We start from the raw sequence: 20,414 nt of genomic DNA, 5'->3' as shown, positions 1-20,414 counted from the left end.
CAAGATGCTTAAGAACATTCCAACAGCTCCGGAGGAAGTGTTGCTCACAGGATGCTGGCGATTAGCAAAATTGCAGGGATGAAATGGGAAAACATCAGGAATGCCGGCAGGGGGGAGGGGAACTGCCTATCAGGATAAAAAAATTCCTTCCAGTAGCACCTTAAAGACCAACTAAGTTAGTTCTTGGTATGAGCTTTCGTGTGCATGCACACTTCTTCAGATACACTGAAACAGAAGTTGCCAGACCCTTCTATATAGTGAGAAGGTGGGGAGGGGTATTACTCAGAAGGGTGGTGGGAATGGGAGATTGGCAGATAGCTGAGATGAGCCTGTTGACGACTCTTAACGACTGTAATAGGTCTTACAGGAAAAGGCAAGGGGTGAGGAGGTGAGAGATGGCTAAGTCATGTATAATGAGATAAGAATCCAATGTCTCTATTCAGACCAGGTCTCTCCATGGTTTTAAGTTTGGTAATGAGTTGCAATTCAGCAGCTTCTCTTTCCAGTCTATTTCTGAAATTCCTTTGTAGTAAAACAGCTACTTTGAGATCTTGTATGGAATGTCCTGGGAGATTGAAGTGTTCTCCTACTGGTTTCTCTGTTTTGTGATTCTTGATGTCAGATTTATGTCCGTTTATTCTTTGGCGTAAGGTTTGGCCTGTTTGTCCAATATAGAGAGCTGAAGGACACTGTTGGCATTTGATGGCATACACAATGTTAGACGATGAGCAATTAAATAGTCCCGAGATGGTATGTGTGATGTTGTTGGTGATGCTGTGATGCCTATCAGGAGCTCAGGAAAGCTTTCTGTCTGGGTTTGGGAAGGTGTACCTGTTAGTGCTCTCTTTCCACAGCTTACCTTTGGATATCTGCTAGCTGCTGTGATTTGCTCACATGAGAGATAAAACAACAACAACACCGTCCTTCTGAATGATGGCGCCATGCCGGCAGTTCTTCAGCCTCCCAAAGCAAGCATCACCTGCGTTGATTTTTTAAAAGAAAGGGAGAGATCGTCAGGCTTCATGGACACGTCAATCAAATCAATGACTGCCAAAAGGGGAGGGGGATCAGATCAGACCCGTCCCAACAGAGAGAAATTGCCACCGCCTCATATTTATCTCCCCAGTGAAGAAAATAACAAGAATAACGGAATTAAAAAATTTAAGTAAATCTTTATTGGCCCAGAAATAGAAACAAGAAGAATTACTGACGAAAGAAGAATGGCAGATGAAATTAATGGACTATGCAGAATTAGATAAGATGACAGGAAGGATTCGAAACCTGCGGGACCAGAGATTCACAGAGGACTGGAATAAATATGTGAACTATTTGAAAAGCAATTGTAATCCACAGATTACGCTAGAAGGATTACAAGAAGTTTTGTAAGGAAGAAAATATGAAATATTGCAAGGAAGATTACGAAGAGAGTTATTAGTTAAGATAATGAAAAGTAATAGTGAAATTAAGAAATGTAAATTAAGTGAAAAAGATTGGAAAAATTTCAGATGTGATTGATAGAAGTCAAAAAAATTGTATAAGATTTGAAATTGTGTTTTAAATGATAGCTGAAAATGATATGTTAAAAAAATTAATAAAAATATATATAAATAATATAGTCTTTCCAGCTAAAATAAATAAATAAATAAATAAATAAATAAATAAATAAATAAATAAATAAATAAATAAATAAATAAATTTAAGTAAACCAGCATGGGTATGATTCCCCAGCTGTGAAGAACCTCCATACTATTGCCTTGGCTGAAAGATTAAAAATAAATAAATACCTAGCAGCTGCCCTGTGGGAGAATCCTTCTCCGCCCCAGCTATTGACTGACATGCTGTGATGTCACAGAATGTTCACAAACATTCCAATGACAGGGAGGGAGGGAAGGGCGAGGTGTGGAATGTTGTCAGGGGTCAGGGGAGCCATGGAAAGATGTACAGGCAAGCTCATCGTTTGGCAGGTGCCATTCAATTGCTTGGGTAATTGTGAAAGCTCTGCGGACAGTTGTACGTTTTAAATGCACATTGTGTCTTGTGTTGCAAACCCCTAAATTTCTTTCCCTGGGGGCGGGGCAGGGAGCTGCGGAGGTTGCAGTGACCCCCCAACGGGTCACGCAAGCAGATAATCAATAGCAACCGACCCACCTCACAGGATCATCGCAAGGATCACAACCGACAACCTCCCCCGCAAAGGTCTTGTGCAAACGCAAGTTATAATCCGGACATTTTCTTGCAGGGGGGAAAGTCAACCCTCCTGATTAAAAAGCAGAGTTTGCTCCGCTGCCCCTTCTGGAATCGCAACGAGGTGACCTCTTTCCGCCAGCAAGAAAAACACACACACACACACACCAAGCAGTTTGCTCAGAAAGCACACAGATAAATAAATTTTGCATATTAGCCAAGGCCATAAGCATCGCTACCACCCCCAAATCTGCGAGGCTGAGTCTTAAGTGAATTTTTATGGCCAACATTATCAACCCCCCAAGGATACCAACATGGAGGAGAGGCTGACTCCTTCTCCCGAACACTGCCAATTATCTGCCGGCGCATTAGGAAAAGGGGGCAGGAAGAAAAACAGGGTCTTTATGCTGTTTTCTTTTGCGTCGGGTGGAAAACCACCAGGACAGAGTCCCGTGCCCCGGATGTTTCCATCAATATTCATGGCTATGACATACAGGTCACCCACTCTGCAAAGGAAAGCATCGCAGCATCCGGAATTAACACCTCTTTTGCGTGTGTAGGGACGTGGGTGGCGCTGTGGGTTAAACCATATAGCTTAGGACTTGCCGATCAGAAGGTCAGTGGTTTGAATCCCCGCAACGGGGTGAGCTCCCGTTGCTCGGTCCCTGCTCCTGCCCACCTAGCAGTTCGAAAGTATGTCAAAGTGTAAGTAGATAAATAGGTACCGCTCCGGCGGGAAGGTAAACGGTGTTTCCGTGCGCTGCTCTTGTTCGCCAGAAGCGGCTTAGTCCTGCTGGCCACATGACCCGGAATCTGTACGCCGGCTCCCTCGGCCAATAAAGCAAGATGAGCGCCACAACCCCAGAGTCGGTCACGACTGGACCTAATGGTCAGGGGTCCCTTTACCTTTACCTTTGCAAGTGTAGGGGATCTTTCTCAGTTCCTCAAATGTGGGGCAAGCAGGGCTGCCCCCTGAGGCCGAACCAGGAGCTGCCAAACACAGCAGCTCGGCCAACTGCTCACCAGGGACCATTGATTAGCTGCCGGCATCCCCATCAAGGTGGTGGTACCGGACAGGGCCGGGCCCCCTCATGGGGCACGGTGTGGCAGTTGCCTCAGGCAGCAGACTGGGACAACCAGGAGGAGTGGCAGATATGGCCCTCATATCTACGGGACTGCCTCTCCTGGTCTGCCCCGCAGAGGACCTTAAGGTCCATAAATAATCATAGTTTAGAGGTCCTGGGCCCTAAGGAAGCCAGACTATCCTCCACCAGGACCACAGCCTTCTCAGTGATGGCGCCGACCTGGTGGAATGCTCTGTCCCAAGAGACCAGGGCCTGCAGGATTTAACTTCCTTCGCAGGGCCTGTGTTGTTGTTTAGTTGTTTAGTCGTGTCCGACTCTTCGTGACCCCCTGGACCAGAGCACGCCAGGCACTCCTGTCTTCCACTGTCTCCCGCAGTTTGGTCAAACTCATCCTGGTAGCTTTGAGAACACTGTCCCACCATCTCGTCCTCCATCGTCCCCTTCTCCTTGTGCCCTCAATCTTTCCCAACATCAAGGTCTTTAACAGGGAGTCTTCTCTTCTCATGAGGTGGCCAAAGTCTTGGAGCCTCAGCTTCAGGATCTGTCCTCGCAGTGAGCACTCAGGGCTGATTTCCTTCAGAATGGATAATCGGTTTGATCTTCTTGCAGTCCATGGGACTCTCAAGAGTCTCCTACAGCACCAGAATTTAAAAGCATCAATTCTTCGGCGATCAGCCTTCTTTATGGTCCAGCTCTCACTTCCATTCATCACTACTGGGAAAACCAGAGCTTTAACTATACGGACCTTTGTTGGACAGAGCTATTCCGCCTGGCTTTCAATTTGAACTTAGCCTGATCTCCTATTTGCCTTCTCTTCCCTCCCCCTTCCCTTTTATGAAGAACACCCGCTCTGAGACCCCACAGCTAATTTTCCCCTGGTCTCCTCGCTGGCCCAAGTAGGACCAATTCAGTCAGCTAGCCCTGGGGATTATCTAATGCTTATTTCCCCTAAATTGATTCTGAATTTTGAATTTAATTGTTATTCATGTTTTTATACTGTTTTTATGCTGCTTTTACAATTAAGTGTTTTAAATTTGTTGTTAGCCACCCTGAGCCCAGTTTTTGAACCAGGAAGGGCGGGGTATAAATAAAAAATTATTATTAATATTATTATTATTATTATGGACCCCAAGGAGAGGACCACTAAGCGCAGGAGACAAGGGACACTCGCCACTGCCTGCTCCTCTCTGGCCTCCTTCTTCCCCCAACACTTTCAGTGCTTCTCTGGGCTGCATCCAGTCCACTTGGACGGAGGCGGTGGTTAGGATCAGAAGGTTGGGGGACTTCCGGGTTGACGCGATCTGGAAATGGCGGATTCCCTCCGAGCTCCGGAGGGAATCGGCTCCACTGAGGATGGGTCTTTGCCGCGCCGGCGACGCGGGGACCCTTAAAAACCGCAGGCGCGGAAGCCTGCGGACTGAAGACTCGGCGGGTGCCTTAAGCGCCCCCCCCTGATTCGCAAAGAGCCTTTTTAAAGGCTGCGGAGGGGATACGGGGGTGGCGTGGCACTGAGAGTCGATCGCTACCTCGGTGGAGCGAAGCCGCGAGCCATAACCAGAGAGCGCTGACTTCCTTCCTTGAAAATTTGGACTGAAAGAATCGCCCGTGAGTAAGACGGATTGGGACTTTATAAAAATTCTACCTTGAATTGGAGACGAGCGGGGGGTGTCTAAAAGGAAGTCCGCACCCCCCCCCCTTGCAGACGATCTAAGCAACGGCGCAAGAGCTAAGCTGGAGAGCCTACCCCTGGTGGGGTGAGTTAAAAAGGACATTAACTTCCGAGATTTAACTAAGGGAAATTTTGGGCTGGAGAGTGGAGTTTTGGGAACCTTCTTTTTGCTTTAAACAACCCCCCCTCCCGGGCCCGGGAACGTCCTGCCTTGGTGCCTGTGTAAGAGCTGCGGAGTTTGACAGCTGTCAAAGCTGTCAAACGGCCGATTTAAAGTGGAAAATTTGTCATCTAAGATCCCTCTGGACTAAGACGAGTTATAATTGAGCTAAAACTGTTGGAAACAAAGTAATAATAATCAGTTAAAGGATTGTTGGTGAAAAGGCTAATAAGTAACCAGATTCCCCCTAGGGGGAATTCTGTGAAACTACAATGGATACAATGGCTGTGGAAGGAAAGTTACTAGTGGAAATCGAAAGGATGTTTCAATTGGTGGGAATCTTACAAGAACAGAGCTTGGCCATGAATAAACAACTTGAGACTATGACCTTGGGAACAGGCAACTCTGCTCTTAGTATTGAGGACCTCAATGAGAAAGAATCCACAGCTGAATGGGAAACAATACCTACAGAGCTGGAAGAGACTAAACAACAAGAAAAAGAAGAAGTAATCCTGGGAAGCAACAACCAAAAGCTGACATCTGCGGAACACAAGCAAGGAAATGCTGGGAACATATCTACTACAACTCTGCGAAAGACACAGAAGAAGAAGGAGGAGGTCCCGGGACAAAATGGAATACAGAAAACTAAAATAAAGAAATACGATTGGGGCCTCCGTTTGGACTTTGATTGTGAAGAGATAGGCTTTGTGGAAATTCTCCAGCAGTTACTTTTGAACCCCCTTGTGGGAAGAGGATACACTTTGATGGTGAAAGAGCTTTTCCCAGACCTGACGACTGACATAAAGGACTACCAACAGGACAGGCGGAGAGGGACTGAAAGGGATTTGAAAGCCTCGGACGTGAGGAACCCAGGCTGAGAATCTCGAATCTGGATCTTTATTGGGAAGGGACAAAACCGGGGATGGGAGGGAGGGAAGAAGAGACTCTTAAAAACTCTTAAGACTTCTAGGTTTGGTCAATATGACTCTTAATTAAGATAAAATGAAAATCGATGGAAGAGAACTTAAGTCCAACTTAGGAAAATTAATTTTTATTATAAAAAAGGTAATAAGATGAATAAGAATGTTGAGAGGAGAATTACCAATTTGCTGATATAATCTTGAAACTGGGATGCACGAGGGGAGGTGGGGGGAAGTCAGGGAACAAGTTTATGAAACGGGGATTTGCTGATTTTATACATGTTTTTGTCTTTTGTCTTTTCTTTGTGTATGTTTTGTCTCTATAAAACCAGAAAACCAAATAAAAATTTTATAAAAAAAAAAAAAAGGATCAGAAGGTTGGAGGTTCGAACCCACCCCGGAGCAGATGGACAGAATTCCTGCACTGCAGGGGGTTCAGCTAGATGACCCCTGGGGTCCCTTCCATCTCAACAATTATATGATTCTGTGAAATGAGGAAAGGGAGAACAGTGCTTCTTTTTCTTCTTCTTTGGCGGTCCCTCGCAGCCGAGTAAGATGGTCTTCCATAAACACGGTTTTAACAGTGAGTCTGTAAGTGACTGTGGAGACCAATTCTGGATCCACACGTCCTTCCACAGTGGGGACATAGGTTTCCGGGCAGGAGTTGAACATGGTGTGGATTTGCCAAGCCTGCCTTCCTCTTAGCATGTTTCTCCCTTTCGTCCTGAGTTCGAGTGTCTTCAAAGCCCATGACACCTTTGGTCAAGGCTGTCCTCCAACTGGAGCTCTTGCAGGCCATTGTTTCCCAGTTATCAGTGTACTACATTTTTAAAGATTTGCCTTGAGAGAGTCTTTGAACCTCTTTTGTTGACCACCAGCATTACACTTTCCATTTTAAAGTTCGGAATAGAGGAGTTGCTTTGCAAGACGATAATCAGGCATCCGAACAACCAGTGGCATAGCGTGGGTTGTCAGCACCCGGGGCAAGGCAAGTAATTTGCACCCCCTAACCTGTGGATATGCTCCCCCTAACCTGTGGATTTGTGCCCCCTAACCCTAACCCCCAGATGTTGCACCCGGTGCGGCCGGCCCCCCCTGCACCCCCCACGCTACGCCACTGCGAACAACATGATTCGTTCCACAAAGTTGATGTTGAAGAATCATCGCTATGACACCGGTGATCTTTGCTTCTTCTAGTACACTGGCATTAGTTCGCCTGTTTTCCCAAGTGATGTGTAAATTTTTTCGGAGGCACCGTTGATGGAATCTTCCGAGGAGCTGGAGATGGCGTTTATAAGTGGTCCATGTTTCACGTGCATACAGTAAGTTTGGTATTACAATATAGAACAATGCAGGCCAATTTGAGCCACTTGGAGTGCTTTATATACATTATTTACACAATGGGCTGCACGTGATTGGCTAATTCCGGAATTCTCCTGTAGACCAATCAGGTTGTGGATTCACTTCCATCTGGAGCTGGATTGGGTGGCTCCTGCAGACCAATCATACTGCTGCCTTGTTCTAGGACCAATCAGACTGCTGCATTTTGGATCCTATTCAACTCAGTACATAACATGGAGGAAAAAAGGGATATGGATATATTTGCAGCAAAAGCAAATAAGCCATTGCCAAAGCACACCTGCCAGTCTGTTGGTGTTGCTCTTTCTCAAAAAAGGAAGATTAGCAGTGACAAGATCCACCGAAGGCACAAAGGGGAAACAGGTCACCCTGGAAAAACAGGCTTTGCTTCTGTACACAACGTGTCTGAGTCCTGACTCAGGAGAGGTGCAACACATGACCGGCGACCATAATTATTGTTTATCCAGACGCCTGCCCAGTGATCACACTCAAAGATCCATGGAGGGGACTGAGCAAAGATTATGATGATGATATATTATGTATTATATTAATATATTGTTTTAAATAGTAGTAGTAGTAGTAGTCAATGACAAACATAGACAGCAGCTTAAAAAGCAGAGACATCACCTTGACAACAAAGATACGTATAGTAAAAGCTCTGGTTTTCCCAGTAGTGATGTATGGAAGTGAGAGCTGGACCATAAAGAAGGCTGATGGCCAGAGAATGGATGCTTATGAATTCTGGTGGTGGAGGAGACTCTTGAGAGTCCTATGGACTGCAAGAAGATCAAACCTCTCCATTCTGAAGGAAATCAGCCCTGAGTGCTCACTGGAAGGACAAATCCTGAAGCTGAGGCTCCAATACTTTGGCCACCTCATGAGAAGAGAAGACTCCCTGGAAGAGACCCTGATGCTGGGAAAGATTGAGGGCACAAGGAGAAGGGGACGACAGAGGACGAGATGGTGGGACAGTGTTCTCGAAGCTACCAGCATGAGTTTGACCAAACCGCGGGAGGCAGTGGAAGACAGGAGTGCCTGGCGTGCTCTGGTCCAGGGGGTCACGAAGAGGCGGACACGATTAAACGACTAAACAAGTAGTAGTAGTAGTAGATATGACTATTTATACCCTGTCTTTTTCCCTGACGGGACCCAATGCAGCTTCCAGATAGATAGAGCACAAGACTATCAATCTCAGGGTTGTGGGTTAGAGACCCACATCGGGCAAAAGGTTCCTTCCGACGCTACAATTCTATGAAAACATAGGAAAACCAACCCTTGCAATACCATGAAACATCCATAGGATTAAAACTATGCACATCACTTTGCTGGCAGTGTTTGCCGATGGATCTGGTTGGCTGCTGTAGAAGCGAGGAGGCGGATTGGAACGTCCTTTGGTCTGATCCACCGGAGCTCCTTCTTACGTTGCTTTTTTTAAAGGAAGATTGGGCACAAGAAGAGCCCAAAGGGGGCTCATCATGGCAGGGGGTTGGACTCCATGGGATGGGGGACCACATGTTGAGATTCCTGCATTGCAGGGGGTTGGACTAGATGGCCCCTGGGGTCCCTTCCAAGTCTAGAATTCTGTAATTCCAGTCCTCCTCCCATAGCGGCCAGCCAACTGCAAGCAGGACCCGGGTGCAAGAATGTTCTCCCCTCCTGTGGTTTATTCCATAGAATCGTAGAATTGTTGAGTTGGTGTGATGGCCTGGGACCCGGGCTCAGACTCGGAACCAGAGGAGACTCAGTCCGCACCGGATCCTGTGCCCCAGGCATCATCTGAACCAAGTCTGGGGCCTGATCCTGAAGGTCCCAGTCTGCACAGGTTCCCCTGCAACAAGCACCAGCTGGGCTGAGTCAGGGGCCTGATCCTGCCCTGGCTCCAGATGCGGGGATGACCTCGTTGCCTCCAGCTGGGCCATCGCTTACAGCTGCTCCACTACCGGTTGGGTTAGGGGAGGCTGAGGCGGCCTCTGGGTCTGGTAACCCACCGACGTCTCCCGAGTTGCAGAGACTAAGGTCTGAGAGAAGGAGAGACCTGAGTACTCACAGGAGGAGTGCTCGCCTTCGGGCGAAACAGGGAGGTGAGTCGCCGGGAGATCAGGACCGGCCGCTACCCTGACAAAGATAAAAGGCTGTCGGACCCCGCCCCAGGTTGCGGGGGCAATATTGCTGTTTGCTAGATCCTGCCTGAGATCCTGTACCTGTCCTTGCCTGGTTTCCTGCCTCGCGTCCTGCCTTGACCCTGTCGGACTGACTCCTAGCAGAACCTTTGGATTCGGGACTGGTCCTGGGCTGCGTTTCACGGGTTACCCCCGGGCCTAGCACAGTTGGAAAGGGACCCCATGGGTCATCTAGTCCATGCAGGTCCCCCCCCCCATTTCAATCCATGCTGTGCCATGCTTAGCTCTGCAAATGTGTTTGGCAGTTTTCCTTCTGTGTGCCACTTGTGCACACCTATTAACCAGCACACACACACGAGAGGCAGAATCCACCCACCAGGTAGACATGTAACTGTTGGCAAGCAACCAAGGAAACGGGGGCAGCTGGCAGGCCCCCAGCAGGCTCCAGCCCACCAGTTGGTGCAGCGTGAATCTGCGACCTGAGCTTCAGAAGCTGGGGCACGCTACTCAGCAGAGTAAACGCTGCACAAACGGAAGTGGCAGGAGAGGCTGTGTGAGCATATTTACAAGCAGTTTATTCAGCGTAGTAAAGGTAAAGGGACCCTTGACCATTAGGTCCAGTCGTGGCCGACTCTGGGGTTGCGGTGCTCATCTCGCTTTATTGGCCGAGGGAGCCGGCGTACAGCTTCTGGGTCATGTGGCCAGCATGACTAAGCCGCTTCTGGCGAACCAGAGCAGCACACGGAAATGCTGTTTACCTTCCCTATTTATCTACTTGCACTTTGACATGCTTTTGAACTACTAGGTTGGCAGGAGCTGGGACTGAGCAACAGGAGCTCACCCCGTCGCGGAGATTCGAACTGCCAACCTTCTGATTGGTAAGCCCTAGGCTCTGTGGTTTAATCCACAGCGCCACCCGCGTCCCTTGCTTATTCAGCGTACAGCAGGACAAAAGGAAACATGTGTGACCTCCTTCGTGTCCAAAGCAAAACGGCAAAAGCAAAAACTGTACCCAAACAGAAGTTCCCAGCAAGCTGTGCTGGAATGTAAACAGGCACGTGACACACAGTTATCATGCCTGTTCCTTAAGGTGGAACGGAATATCCTAACAGTAACTTCTTGAGATCTGGAAGGAGCTAAACTCTGAAGGACAACAAGGCCTGTAAATGGGTGGGGCAGTGGAATAGGAATATAAGAAGCTGCCTTATACCCCTAGCCAGACCACCGGTCCCTCTCGCCCAGGAATCACAGAATCTTAGAACTGTAGAGTTGGTAGGATCATCTAGTGCCAGGCATGGCCAAACTTGGCCCTCCAGCTGTTTGGGACTACAGTCCCCATCATCCCTGACCACTGGTCCCGTTAGGTAGGGGTGATGGGAGTTGTAGTCCCAAAACACCTGGAGGTGTTTGCCTATGCCTGGGCTAGACCTCCAGGTCTGCCCTGAAGCCTCCAGGTTTTCTTGGCGGGTGGAGGCCCTGAGTTTTCGGGCGGGTGAAGGAGCCTCTGGTGGTAAAAAGAAAAATAAGCAACAACCATGACTGTTGATGCAGCTTGAAAACTTCAGCCTGGCAGAAGCTGCCTGCAAATTCTCACGTAGACACTTGGGAGCAGTGGCGTAGCGTGGGTTGTCAGCACCCGGGGCAAGGCAAGTAATTTGCGCCCCGTAACCCGTGGATTTGCGCCCCCTAACCCTAACCCCCAGATGTTGCGCCCGGTGCGGCCGGCCCCCCCTGCACCCCCCACGCTACGCCACTGCTCGGGAGTGGGGGTCTTCCTTCTTCTGCCCCCCTCTCCTAATTGATCTCCACCTCCAGGGTTCGCCTCTGTGCCATCCCATGGCATAGATATCCCATGAGCTTGCATGCCCTCCAACATTTCTCGGATGAAAACCTACGGCACCCTTTCCCACCGCCTCCAACATTTCTCCAATGAAAATAGGGGTGTCCTGTTGGGGAAAAGCAGGGCAGTCCGGGATCAAATCAGAAACCTAGGTGGCTTCTGTTATTCCCGGACCGTCCCTGGAAAATAGGGACATTTGGAGAGTCTCAGCTTGCCCCTGGTGATATGACTGTGGCAGCCCTTGGAGACGGAGGTTAATTGGGTAGTTGGGTAGTAGCAAAGGGCAGGACTAGCCCCCCCCCCCGTTTCTCATATATATAGCCCAACCCCCCTGCAATGCAGCTGTCCCAAGCAGGTATCGAACCTGCAACCTTGGCGTTCATTGGCAGCACGCTCTAACCAACTGGCTTACCTGGAGATGGCAGGGCTTGAACCTGGGACCTTCTGAGTACAAGGCAGATCTCCTACCATTCATCTACGGCCTTTCCCCTAAAAAGAAAAAGAGATATTCTAGTCCTCAAGGTTCCGGATCAGGGCCTGATTTAAACAGAAACACGGGAAGCTGACTTACACCACGGCAAACCATAGTCCGGTTACCTCTGTAGTACCGCCTGCCCCAAGAATGGGTCACTGGTTGCCCTCCACATGCTGCCAGCCTCCAAATCCTATCAGGCTCAGCAGAGGCTTGACAACCATATGTCAGGAGTGCTCTGATGGTGTTTCCTGCTTGGCAGGGGGTTGGACTCGATGGCCCTTGTGGTCTCTTCCAACTCTATGATTCTATGATTCTATGATTCTATGATTCTATGATTCTATGATTCTATGATTCTATGATTCTATGATTCTATGATTCTATAACATGGCGGACAATAGGAACCGTAGCTTAAGAGGACATACCCAACACATGGCAGAATTCCCCCTCCCAAGTCACAGGTGACCCTGCAATCCTAACCGCATCTACTCAGAAGTAAGTCCTGGTGACAATTTTCGATGGAGCTTACTCCAAAGGTAAACAGGGTTAGGTTTACAGTGTGGGTGCGCATCCTTTTTATTATCATTATTGTTTATTAAATTTGTATACCACCCTATACCCGGAGATCTCAGGGCGCTTCATGTCATAAAGATTGCAGTTTTCCTGATTATAATGCTGGCGCTTCATGTTGTGCAGTTGTGGCTTTGGGGGCCGATATGCCAAAATGCTAAGCTAAATTTCATCTACACCGTATGACACAACAGGAATGCCATCAGACCATGTCGCCATTCTCCCACTCTCTTGGCCCATGTGTGCTTCCTTTGCCCCACGAGTCTGCCACAGAAATAGCGGGAAAGAACCATAGGCCAGTAAGGTAAAGGTAAAGGGACCCCTGACCGTTAGGTCCAGTCGCAGACGATTCTGGGGTTGCAGCGCTCATCTCGTTTTATTGGCCGAGGGAGCCGGCATACAGCTTCCGGGTCATGTGGCCAGCATGACTAAGCCGCTTCTAGTGAACCAGAGCAGCGCATGGAAACGCCGTTTCCCTTCCCGCCGGAGCGGTACCTATTTATCTACTTGCGCTGGCGTGCTTTCGAACTGCTAGGTTGGCAGGAGCACGGACCGAGCAATGGGAGCTCACCCCGTCGCGGGGATTCGAACCACCAACCTTCTGATCGGCAAGCCCTAGGCTCTGTGGTTTAACCCACAACGCCACCCGCATCCCAGTATGTTGTTGTTGTTTAGTCATTTAGTTGTGTCCGACTCTTCATGACCCCCTGGACCAGAGCACGCCAGGCACTCCTGTCTTCCACTGCCTCCCGCAGTTTGGTCAGACTCATGTTTGTAGCTTCGAGAACACTGTCCAACCATCTCGTCCTCTGTCGTGATCCCAGTATAGGCCAGTATATTGTCCCAAATTTCACTGCTTTGCCCCTTCAATTTTCCACGTTAAAGGTGCTACAAGGAGCTGTGGGTTTGTTTTTTTCTGGGATCAAGTAACACAGAAAGGAGCGCGAATCATGGGCTATATTCCATTAGTTTCCCCAGAAGTGACTTCTACATTGTACAAAAGCTCGACTGTAATGCAGAAATCAACAGCTAGGAAAATGCAGGGGAAATGGAATGAACGACCATGTGAAGGCAACCCCAATCCCATTTACCTGGGAGCAAGGTTCATTGAACTCAACAGGACCTACTTCTGAGAAGTCATGGTTAGGACCGCGCAGGTAAATGTGGATTTTTCCAACCAGTTTCTATCCATTCCTTTCAATGGCAGGGTCTAGCCATTGAAAGGAATGGATCTAAACCAGCAGTGCCCAGTCATTCCGATGGGTCTACTCCAAGCAGGACTCACTGTTAGCAACAAAGGGGGTGGTGTGGTGTGGCTATTCTAAGGTTTTGAGCAGAGAGCTGGAAGTTTTTGTCCAGATCTAAGCATAGTGATCCGTTCTGGTTTCCAAGGATACCTCTAGGAGTCCAGGTTTAGTGGCATGGGCACATTAAAGGCACCCTTCATTTATTAACTAGAGAAGCTATCATCCTCCTCGCATGTGGTGTGATTGCATTATTGGGAGGTAAAGGTAAAGGGACCCCTGACCATTAGGTCCAGTCGTGGCCGACTCTGGGGTTGCAGTGCTCATCTCGCTTTACTGGCTGAGGGAGCCGGCGTACAGCTTCCGGGTCATGTGGCCAGCATGACTAAGCCGCTTCAGGCGAACCAGACCTTTACCTTCCCACTGGAGTGGTACCTATTTATCTACTTGCGCTGGCTTGCTTTTGAACTGCTAGGTGGGCAGGAGCAGGGACCGAGCAACGGGAGCTCACCCCGTCGCGGGGATTCGAAAAGCCAACCTTCTGATCAGCAAGTTCTAGGCTCTGTGGTTTAACCCACAGCGCCACCCGCGTCCCTTATATGCACATTACGAAGACAAGAAACTGTTGCTGGTTTTGCTCACAGCAATTTCGCATCCTCAAGGACCGGGTGCGAGAGAAGGCTCTGTGTGCCCGAGACTTGCTACTGTGGCTGCACCTGCAAGGCAGAATATTCATTTTCCTCCTACGTTTCCCTAACTGCTAATTTCCGCATGGCATCTGAGCTTCCACACGATGTAAGAGGCGCTATCAGAAAACTAATGTGTCGTCGCGCATGCTTAGTGCTCTTTTCCCCCATTATTCAGTTCCCTGTTTTAGTTGAGCCACTTCTGGAAATCTAGCAAAATACAGTGGTACCTCAGGTTAAGTACTTAATTCGTTCCGGAGGTCCGTACTTAACCTGAAACTGTTCTTAACCTGAAGCACCACTTTGGCTAATAGGGCCTCCTGCTGCTGCCATGCCACTGGAGCACGATTTCTGTTCTCATCCTGAAGCAAAGTTCTTAACCTGAAGCACTATTTCTGTGTTAGTGGAGTCTGTAACCTGAAGCGAATGCAACCTGAACAGTGGCGTAGCGTGGGTTGTCAGCACCCAGGGCAAGGCAAGTAATTTGCGCCCCCTAACCCGTGGATTTGCGCCCCTAACCCTAACCCCCAGATGTTGCGCCCGGTGCGGCCGGCCCCCCCTGCACCCCCCACGCTACGCCACTGAACCTGAAGCATATGTAACCCGAGGTACCACTGTATAATGGATGTTTAGCATGCTCCTGGCTTCCGGGAAATGTCTGTTGCAGCCCCCTTAAGTGGGAGCAAAAGTATATCAGCCAAAATTCCTCAGGACAATATTCCCCCACATCTACATGCAACACACAGCCAGTGTACACAGCAGAGATGGAGAACCTACGGGCCTCCATATTTTTGTTGAACTCCTATTCCCATCATCCCCAACAGCTGGGGTTGATGGGAGCTGTAGTCCTCCGACATGTGGAAAGTCACAGGTGTCCTGCAGCCTGGTGATCATAGAACCCTACGGGTTGGAAGGGACCACGAGGGTCATCTAGCCCAACCCCTTGCAAGGCCGCAATCTATTGCCCTACATGGGACTCGAACTCACAACCATAAGAGTCTCATGCTCTGCCGACTGAGTGATGTGCAGTATCCCTGGGGTAGTGGCTCCCGCCCTGTGGAACGCCCTCCCATCAGATGTCAAGGAAGTAAACAACTATCTGACTTTTAGAAGACATCTGAAGGTAGCCCTGTTTAGGGAAGTTTTTCATGTTTGGAGTTTTATTCTGTTTTTAGTCCTCTGTTGGGAGCCGCCCAGAGTGGCTGGGGAAACCCAGTCAGATGGGCGGGGTATGAATATTATTATTATTATTATTATTATTATTATTATTATTTATTATAGAATCATAGAGTTGGAAGAGACCACAAGGGCCATCGAGTCCAACCCCCTGCCAAGCAGGAAACACCATCAGAACACTCCTGACATATGGTTGTCAAGCCTCTGCTTAAAGACCTCCAAAGAAGGAGACTCCACCACACTCCTTGGCAGCAAATTCCACTGTCGAACAGCTCTTATTATTATTATTATTATTTCATGTTTGAAGTTTTATTCTGTTTTTAGTCCTCTGTTGGGAGCCGCCCAGAGCGGGGTATGAATATTATTATTATTATTATTATTATTATTATTATTATTATTATTATTATACATTCTAGATAGTCTTTGCGTATCCAGAACAATGACAGGCAAATGCAAAAATAGCACGGCTTGAATTTTGAATTCCACCACCTCCAGTAACCCTCCATTCACTGGGTCAAATCCTGCTCTGCCTTTGCCCTCTGTCTGCAGCTTGCTCTTACCCTCAATGGTGGCTTTGCACTCCCTTGAGCAAAGAGGACTTCGGCTCCTTATTTATTTAGCCACAGAGGAGACAGCACCAAGGGGATGGCTCTACATAAAGGCATATAATAAATGGACTCTCCTCCACTGAGGGTTTGGAAGCAGAGGTTGGGCATTCTTTCCCTGCGATTCCAGCCTTGCAGGGGTTGGACTAGAGGACCTTTGGGGGACCCGGATTTTACGGTAAGTCTTTGCTCTGCAAATAATGCTCTTTGCTCTCCCCAAAAACCAGGCGGCATGCAAAAAACGGCCAGCTAAAGAGCAGGCTTTTTGCTGTGTTTTTAAAACGAGTTCGATCAACATTTCTGCAGTTTCCCCTGAATTAAGCCCAGAGTTGTAGGAACTTAGGATGCTGTCTTATGCAGGGCTCAGCAATGCCTGCACTGACTGGCAGAGGCTTGAAGCTGGCCTTTCCTGCATGCAAATGAGGCGCTCCATGGCTGAACTGAGGTCCTTCCACGACAGGCAAAGCAAGATTCTAGTCCTCATCGATTCGAACCAAAGGGCCGATTGAGACGAGCGCCTAGGAAACTAGGTTTGCTCCACTTAGCTACACTGACTGGAAGCATCTCTCCAGCATTTTGGGCAGGGATCTCTTTCTCTTTTTTAATGAAATCATTTTTATTGGTTTTACAAATACTAAGTACAAATAAACAGAGATTTGCTTTTTAAAAACTATATAAAGATTCTCCAAATCTCAGGACTTCCCCCCATCCTCTCCATAAGTCCTGTTTTAAACACCTACTACTGCATATTCAGGGACGTGGGTGGCGCTGTGGGTTAAACCACAGAGCCTAGGGCTTGCCGATCAGAAGGTCGGCGGTTCGAATCCCCACGACGGGGTGAGCTCCCGTTGCTCGGTCCCAGCTCCTGCCCACCTAGCAGTTCAAAAGCACGTCAAAGTGCAAGTAGATAAATAGGTACCGCTCCAGCGGGAAGGTAAACGGCGTTTCCGTGCGCTGCTCTGGTTTGCCAGAAGCGGCTTAGTCATGCTGGCCACATGACCCAGAAGCTGTATGCTGGCTCCCTCGGCCTGAAAGCAAGATGAGCGCCGCAACCCCAGAGTCGGCCGCGACTGGACCTAATGGTCAGGGGTCCCTTTACCTTTTTACTGCATATTCATCCATCCTCCAATTTCTATCCAACCATATTATCCATGGTAATTTTTACACTACAAGTGAAATCAAAATCCTGCTTTTGTTTCCATCTGCTTACAGTGGTCTCCTAAATAACTTATAAATTACAGTGGTACCTCGGGTTACATACGCTTCAGGTTACATACGCTTCAGGTTACAGACTCCGCTAACCCATAAATAGTGCTTCAGGTTAAGAACTTTGCTTCAGGATCAGAACAGAAATTGTGCTCCGGCGGCGCGACGGCAGCAGGAGGCACCATTAGCTAAAGTGGTGCTTCAGGTTAAGAACAGTTTCAGGTTAAGAACGGACCTCCGGAACGAATTACGGTAAGTACTTAACCGGAGGTATCACTGTATTCCCATTCTTTTATCAAGTTTTTGTCCTCTTGGTTTCTGAGTTTTCCAGTCAGCTTTGCCATCTTGGCATAGTCCGTCAGCTTGGTTTGTCATGGGCAGGGGTCCCTCTCAGTCTTACTCGGGGGTTGAAACCGGGAACCTCCATCTCCCTAAAACAGCCCTTCTCAACCTGTGGGTCCCCAGATGTTGTTGAACTACAACTCCCATCACCCCTAGCTAGCAAGGCCGGAGCTCAGGGATGATGGGAGTTGTAGTCCGACAACATCTTGGGGACCCACAGGTTGAGAAGCGCTGCCCTAAAAGCAGATGCTCTCCCACTCAACTACATCTCAGCCCAAGAGACAGCCGCTGCAATTTCCTTGCATTGCCGCGGGTTGGTCTGGATGACCTTTGGGGGTCCCTTCCAACTCTACAGCTCCCCAAACCAACCCAAACTTCCTAAGCATCTGGCTAAGCTTGGCTGAGGAGCGATGCCCACGGAACCCACCTCTTGCCGCTGATGAGCAGGAGGACCGACCCGTTCTGGATCTTGGCCTCCTTCACCGTCTCGTGCTCCTCGATCACCCGGGCATTGTAGAAGAAGGTCTTCTTCCACGAGGTCACCCCTTCCCGCACCAGGTGGGCCCTCAGGTCCATCATGGTGTCGGTGGGCCTCACGGTCAGAGGCAGCAGGAGGTCCTCATCGGCCAGGTGGACCTTGATGTGGTACTTCTTCCACCGGGACAGGCTCCTCCGCAGGGTCTCCATCCCCTCCGGCTCGGCGAGAGAGGCAGGCGAGAGAGAGGCCAGCGAAAGCATGAAGCCGAGAGCAGGGAAGCCAGGAACTCCCAGGGAGGTTTCGGAAAGGGAACGCCAGCCTGCCAAGCTGGACAAACCGGTCCCGGCCCGAGCCTGTCGGGTGGCATGTTTCGCATTCCAGGCAAGATCTCGCCCTGTCTCCTGTCCCAAGGAGTGCAGAGGCAGAGATTAGCCTGGAGAAGAGGAGGTTAAGGGGTGATATGATAGCCACGTTCAAATATATAAAAGGATGTCACATAGAGGAGGGAGAAAGGTTGTTTTCTGCTGCTCCAGAGAAGCGGACACGGAGCAATGGATCCAAACTACAAGAAAGAAGATTCCACCTAAGCATTAGGAAGAACTTCCTGACAGTAAGAGCTGTTCGACAGTGGAATTTGCTGCCAAGGAGTGTGGTGGAGTCTCCTACTTTGGAGGTCTTTAAGCAGAGGCTTGACAACCATAGGTCAGGAGTGCTCTGATGGTGTTTCCTGCTTGGCAGGGGGTTGGACTCGATGGCCCTTGTGGTCTCTTCCAACTCTATGATTCTATCAGGGGCTTGGTGTGTGTCACGATATGGGGAGGCCTATCACCACCACTTATTTCATAGAATCGCAGCATCGCAGAACGGGAAGGAACCACAAGGGCTATCCAGCCCACCCCCCTGAAAAGCAAAGGTTTTTCACCCAACTCGGGCCTTGAACCCACAACCCTGAGATTAAGAGTCTCTGCTCCACCCCAGAGCTTTCCAAACGTTTCGTGCTGGCGACACACTTTTTTATTTCATTTCTATTAAATTTTCTGTTTTACATTTCAGAATATTCATTTAAACAATCTTAAAATGTCAATGACTTCCCTCCTTCTCTTTCCACAGTTTGTTCTGCATAACATAAAGCCCTGCATATTTTACAGAAACTATACCATTCAGTATTCCATTATTGCATCCATCATAACTTATTTACACTGTTGAATTTATCTTAATGCTGCAGGCGTTCTCAGCTATACACAGTTATTTCCCATATATTTGATAAACGTTTTCCAAACTTCTCTAAACGTATGTTCTTCTTGTTCTCTTATTCTATATGTTAAGTCTGCAAGCTGCGCATATTCCATCAACTATAGTTGCCATTCTTCTCTGGTTGGGACTTCGCTCGTTTTCCATTTGGAGGGGGGCTAGCAAAACAAGTTGTTGCATACATAAATAACCTCTTTTGACACCTGGGAATTTTTACCCTTCTACAAGTCCACCGAAAGCAAAGATATTTCACCCAACTTGGGGCTTGAACCCACAACCTTGAGATTAAGAGTGTCTCCTCTACTGCAGAGCTTCCCCAACTTATCACATTGGTGACGCACTTTTTTAAAGACATGCATAATTTTTCAACACGGTAATTCGGAGACATCACCTTGCCAGCAAAGGTCCGTATAGTTAAAGCTATGGTTTTCCCAGTAGTGATGTATGGAAGTGAGAACTGGACCATAAAGAAGGTTGATCGCTGAAGAATGGATGCTTTTGAATTCTGGTGCTGGAGGAGACTCTTGAGAGTCCCATGGACTGCAAGAAGATCAAACCGATTATCCATTCTGAAGGAAATCAGCCCTGAGTGCTCACTGGAAGGACAGATCCTGAAGCTGAGGCTCCAAGACTTTGGCCACCTCATGAGAAGAGAAGACCCCCTGGAAAAGACCCTGATGTTGGGAAAGATGGAGGGCACAAGGAGAAGGGGACGACAGAGGACGAGATGGTGGGACAGTGTCCTCGAAGCTACCAGCATGAGTTTGACCCAACTGCGGGAGGCAGTGGAAGACAGGAGGGCCTGGCGTGCTCTGGTCCATGGGGTCACGAAGATTCGGACACGACTAAACAACTAAACAACAACAACAATTCAGTTTTACAAGCACACCGGAGGTTAAACTAATCCCTTATAAGAGATAAGGACACATATCGCTTGACACACCTGCACACTGCAGCTGACACACTAAGGTGTCGCGACGCACAGTTTGCAAAACTCTGCTCTGCTGACTGAGCTACCAGGCCGAGCGCAGGAATGCAGAGCCTGTC

The 20,414-nt window shown here is 48.7% G+C and overlaps 1 protein-coding gene and 1 long non-coding RNA gene across 2 annotated transcripts; one reads left to right on the top strand and one right to left on the bottom strand.

Moving 5' to 3' along the window:
- Positions 1-893: 893 nt before the first annotated feature.
- On the bottom strand, positions 894-18,525 carry TINCR (TINCR ubiquitin domain containing). Its single transcript, XM_081178155.1, has 3 exons — positions 18,066-18,525; positions 11,750-11,826; positions 894-979 (listed from the first exon to the last, which is right to left on the bottom strand). Exons 1-2 carry the CDS (start codon positions 18,374-18,376, stop codon positions 11,802-11,804), a joined length of 336 nt encoding a protein of 111 aa, XP_081034281.1. The 5' UTR covers positions 18,377-18,525; the 3' UTR covers positions 894-979; positions 11,750-11,801.
- Positions 9,993-11,738, top strand: LOC308577800. The gene is made up of 3 exons (XR_014003699.1): positions 9,993-10,089; positions 10,445-11,108; positions 11,262-11,738. It is a non-coding gene; the product is annotated as an uncharacterized lncRNA (long non-coding RNA).
- Positions 18,526-20,414: the final 1,889 nt, after the last annotated feature.

This window comes from Podarcis bocagei (genome assembly GCF_964188305.1).
Source record: "Podarcis bocagei genome assembly, chromosome: 18".
NCBI lineage: Eukaryota > Metazoa > Chordata > Lepidosauria > Squamata > Lacertidae > Podarcis > Podarcis bocagei.
The sequence above is the reverse complement of the archived record's forward strand: the minus strand, read 5'-3'. Positions and strand labels throughout refer to the sequence as shown.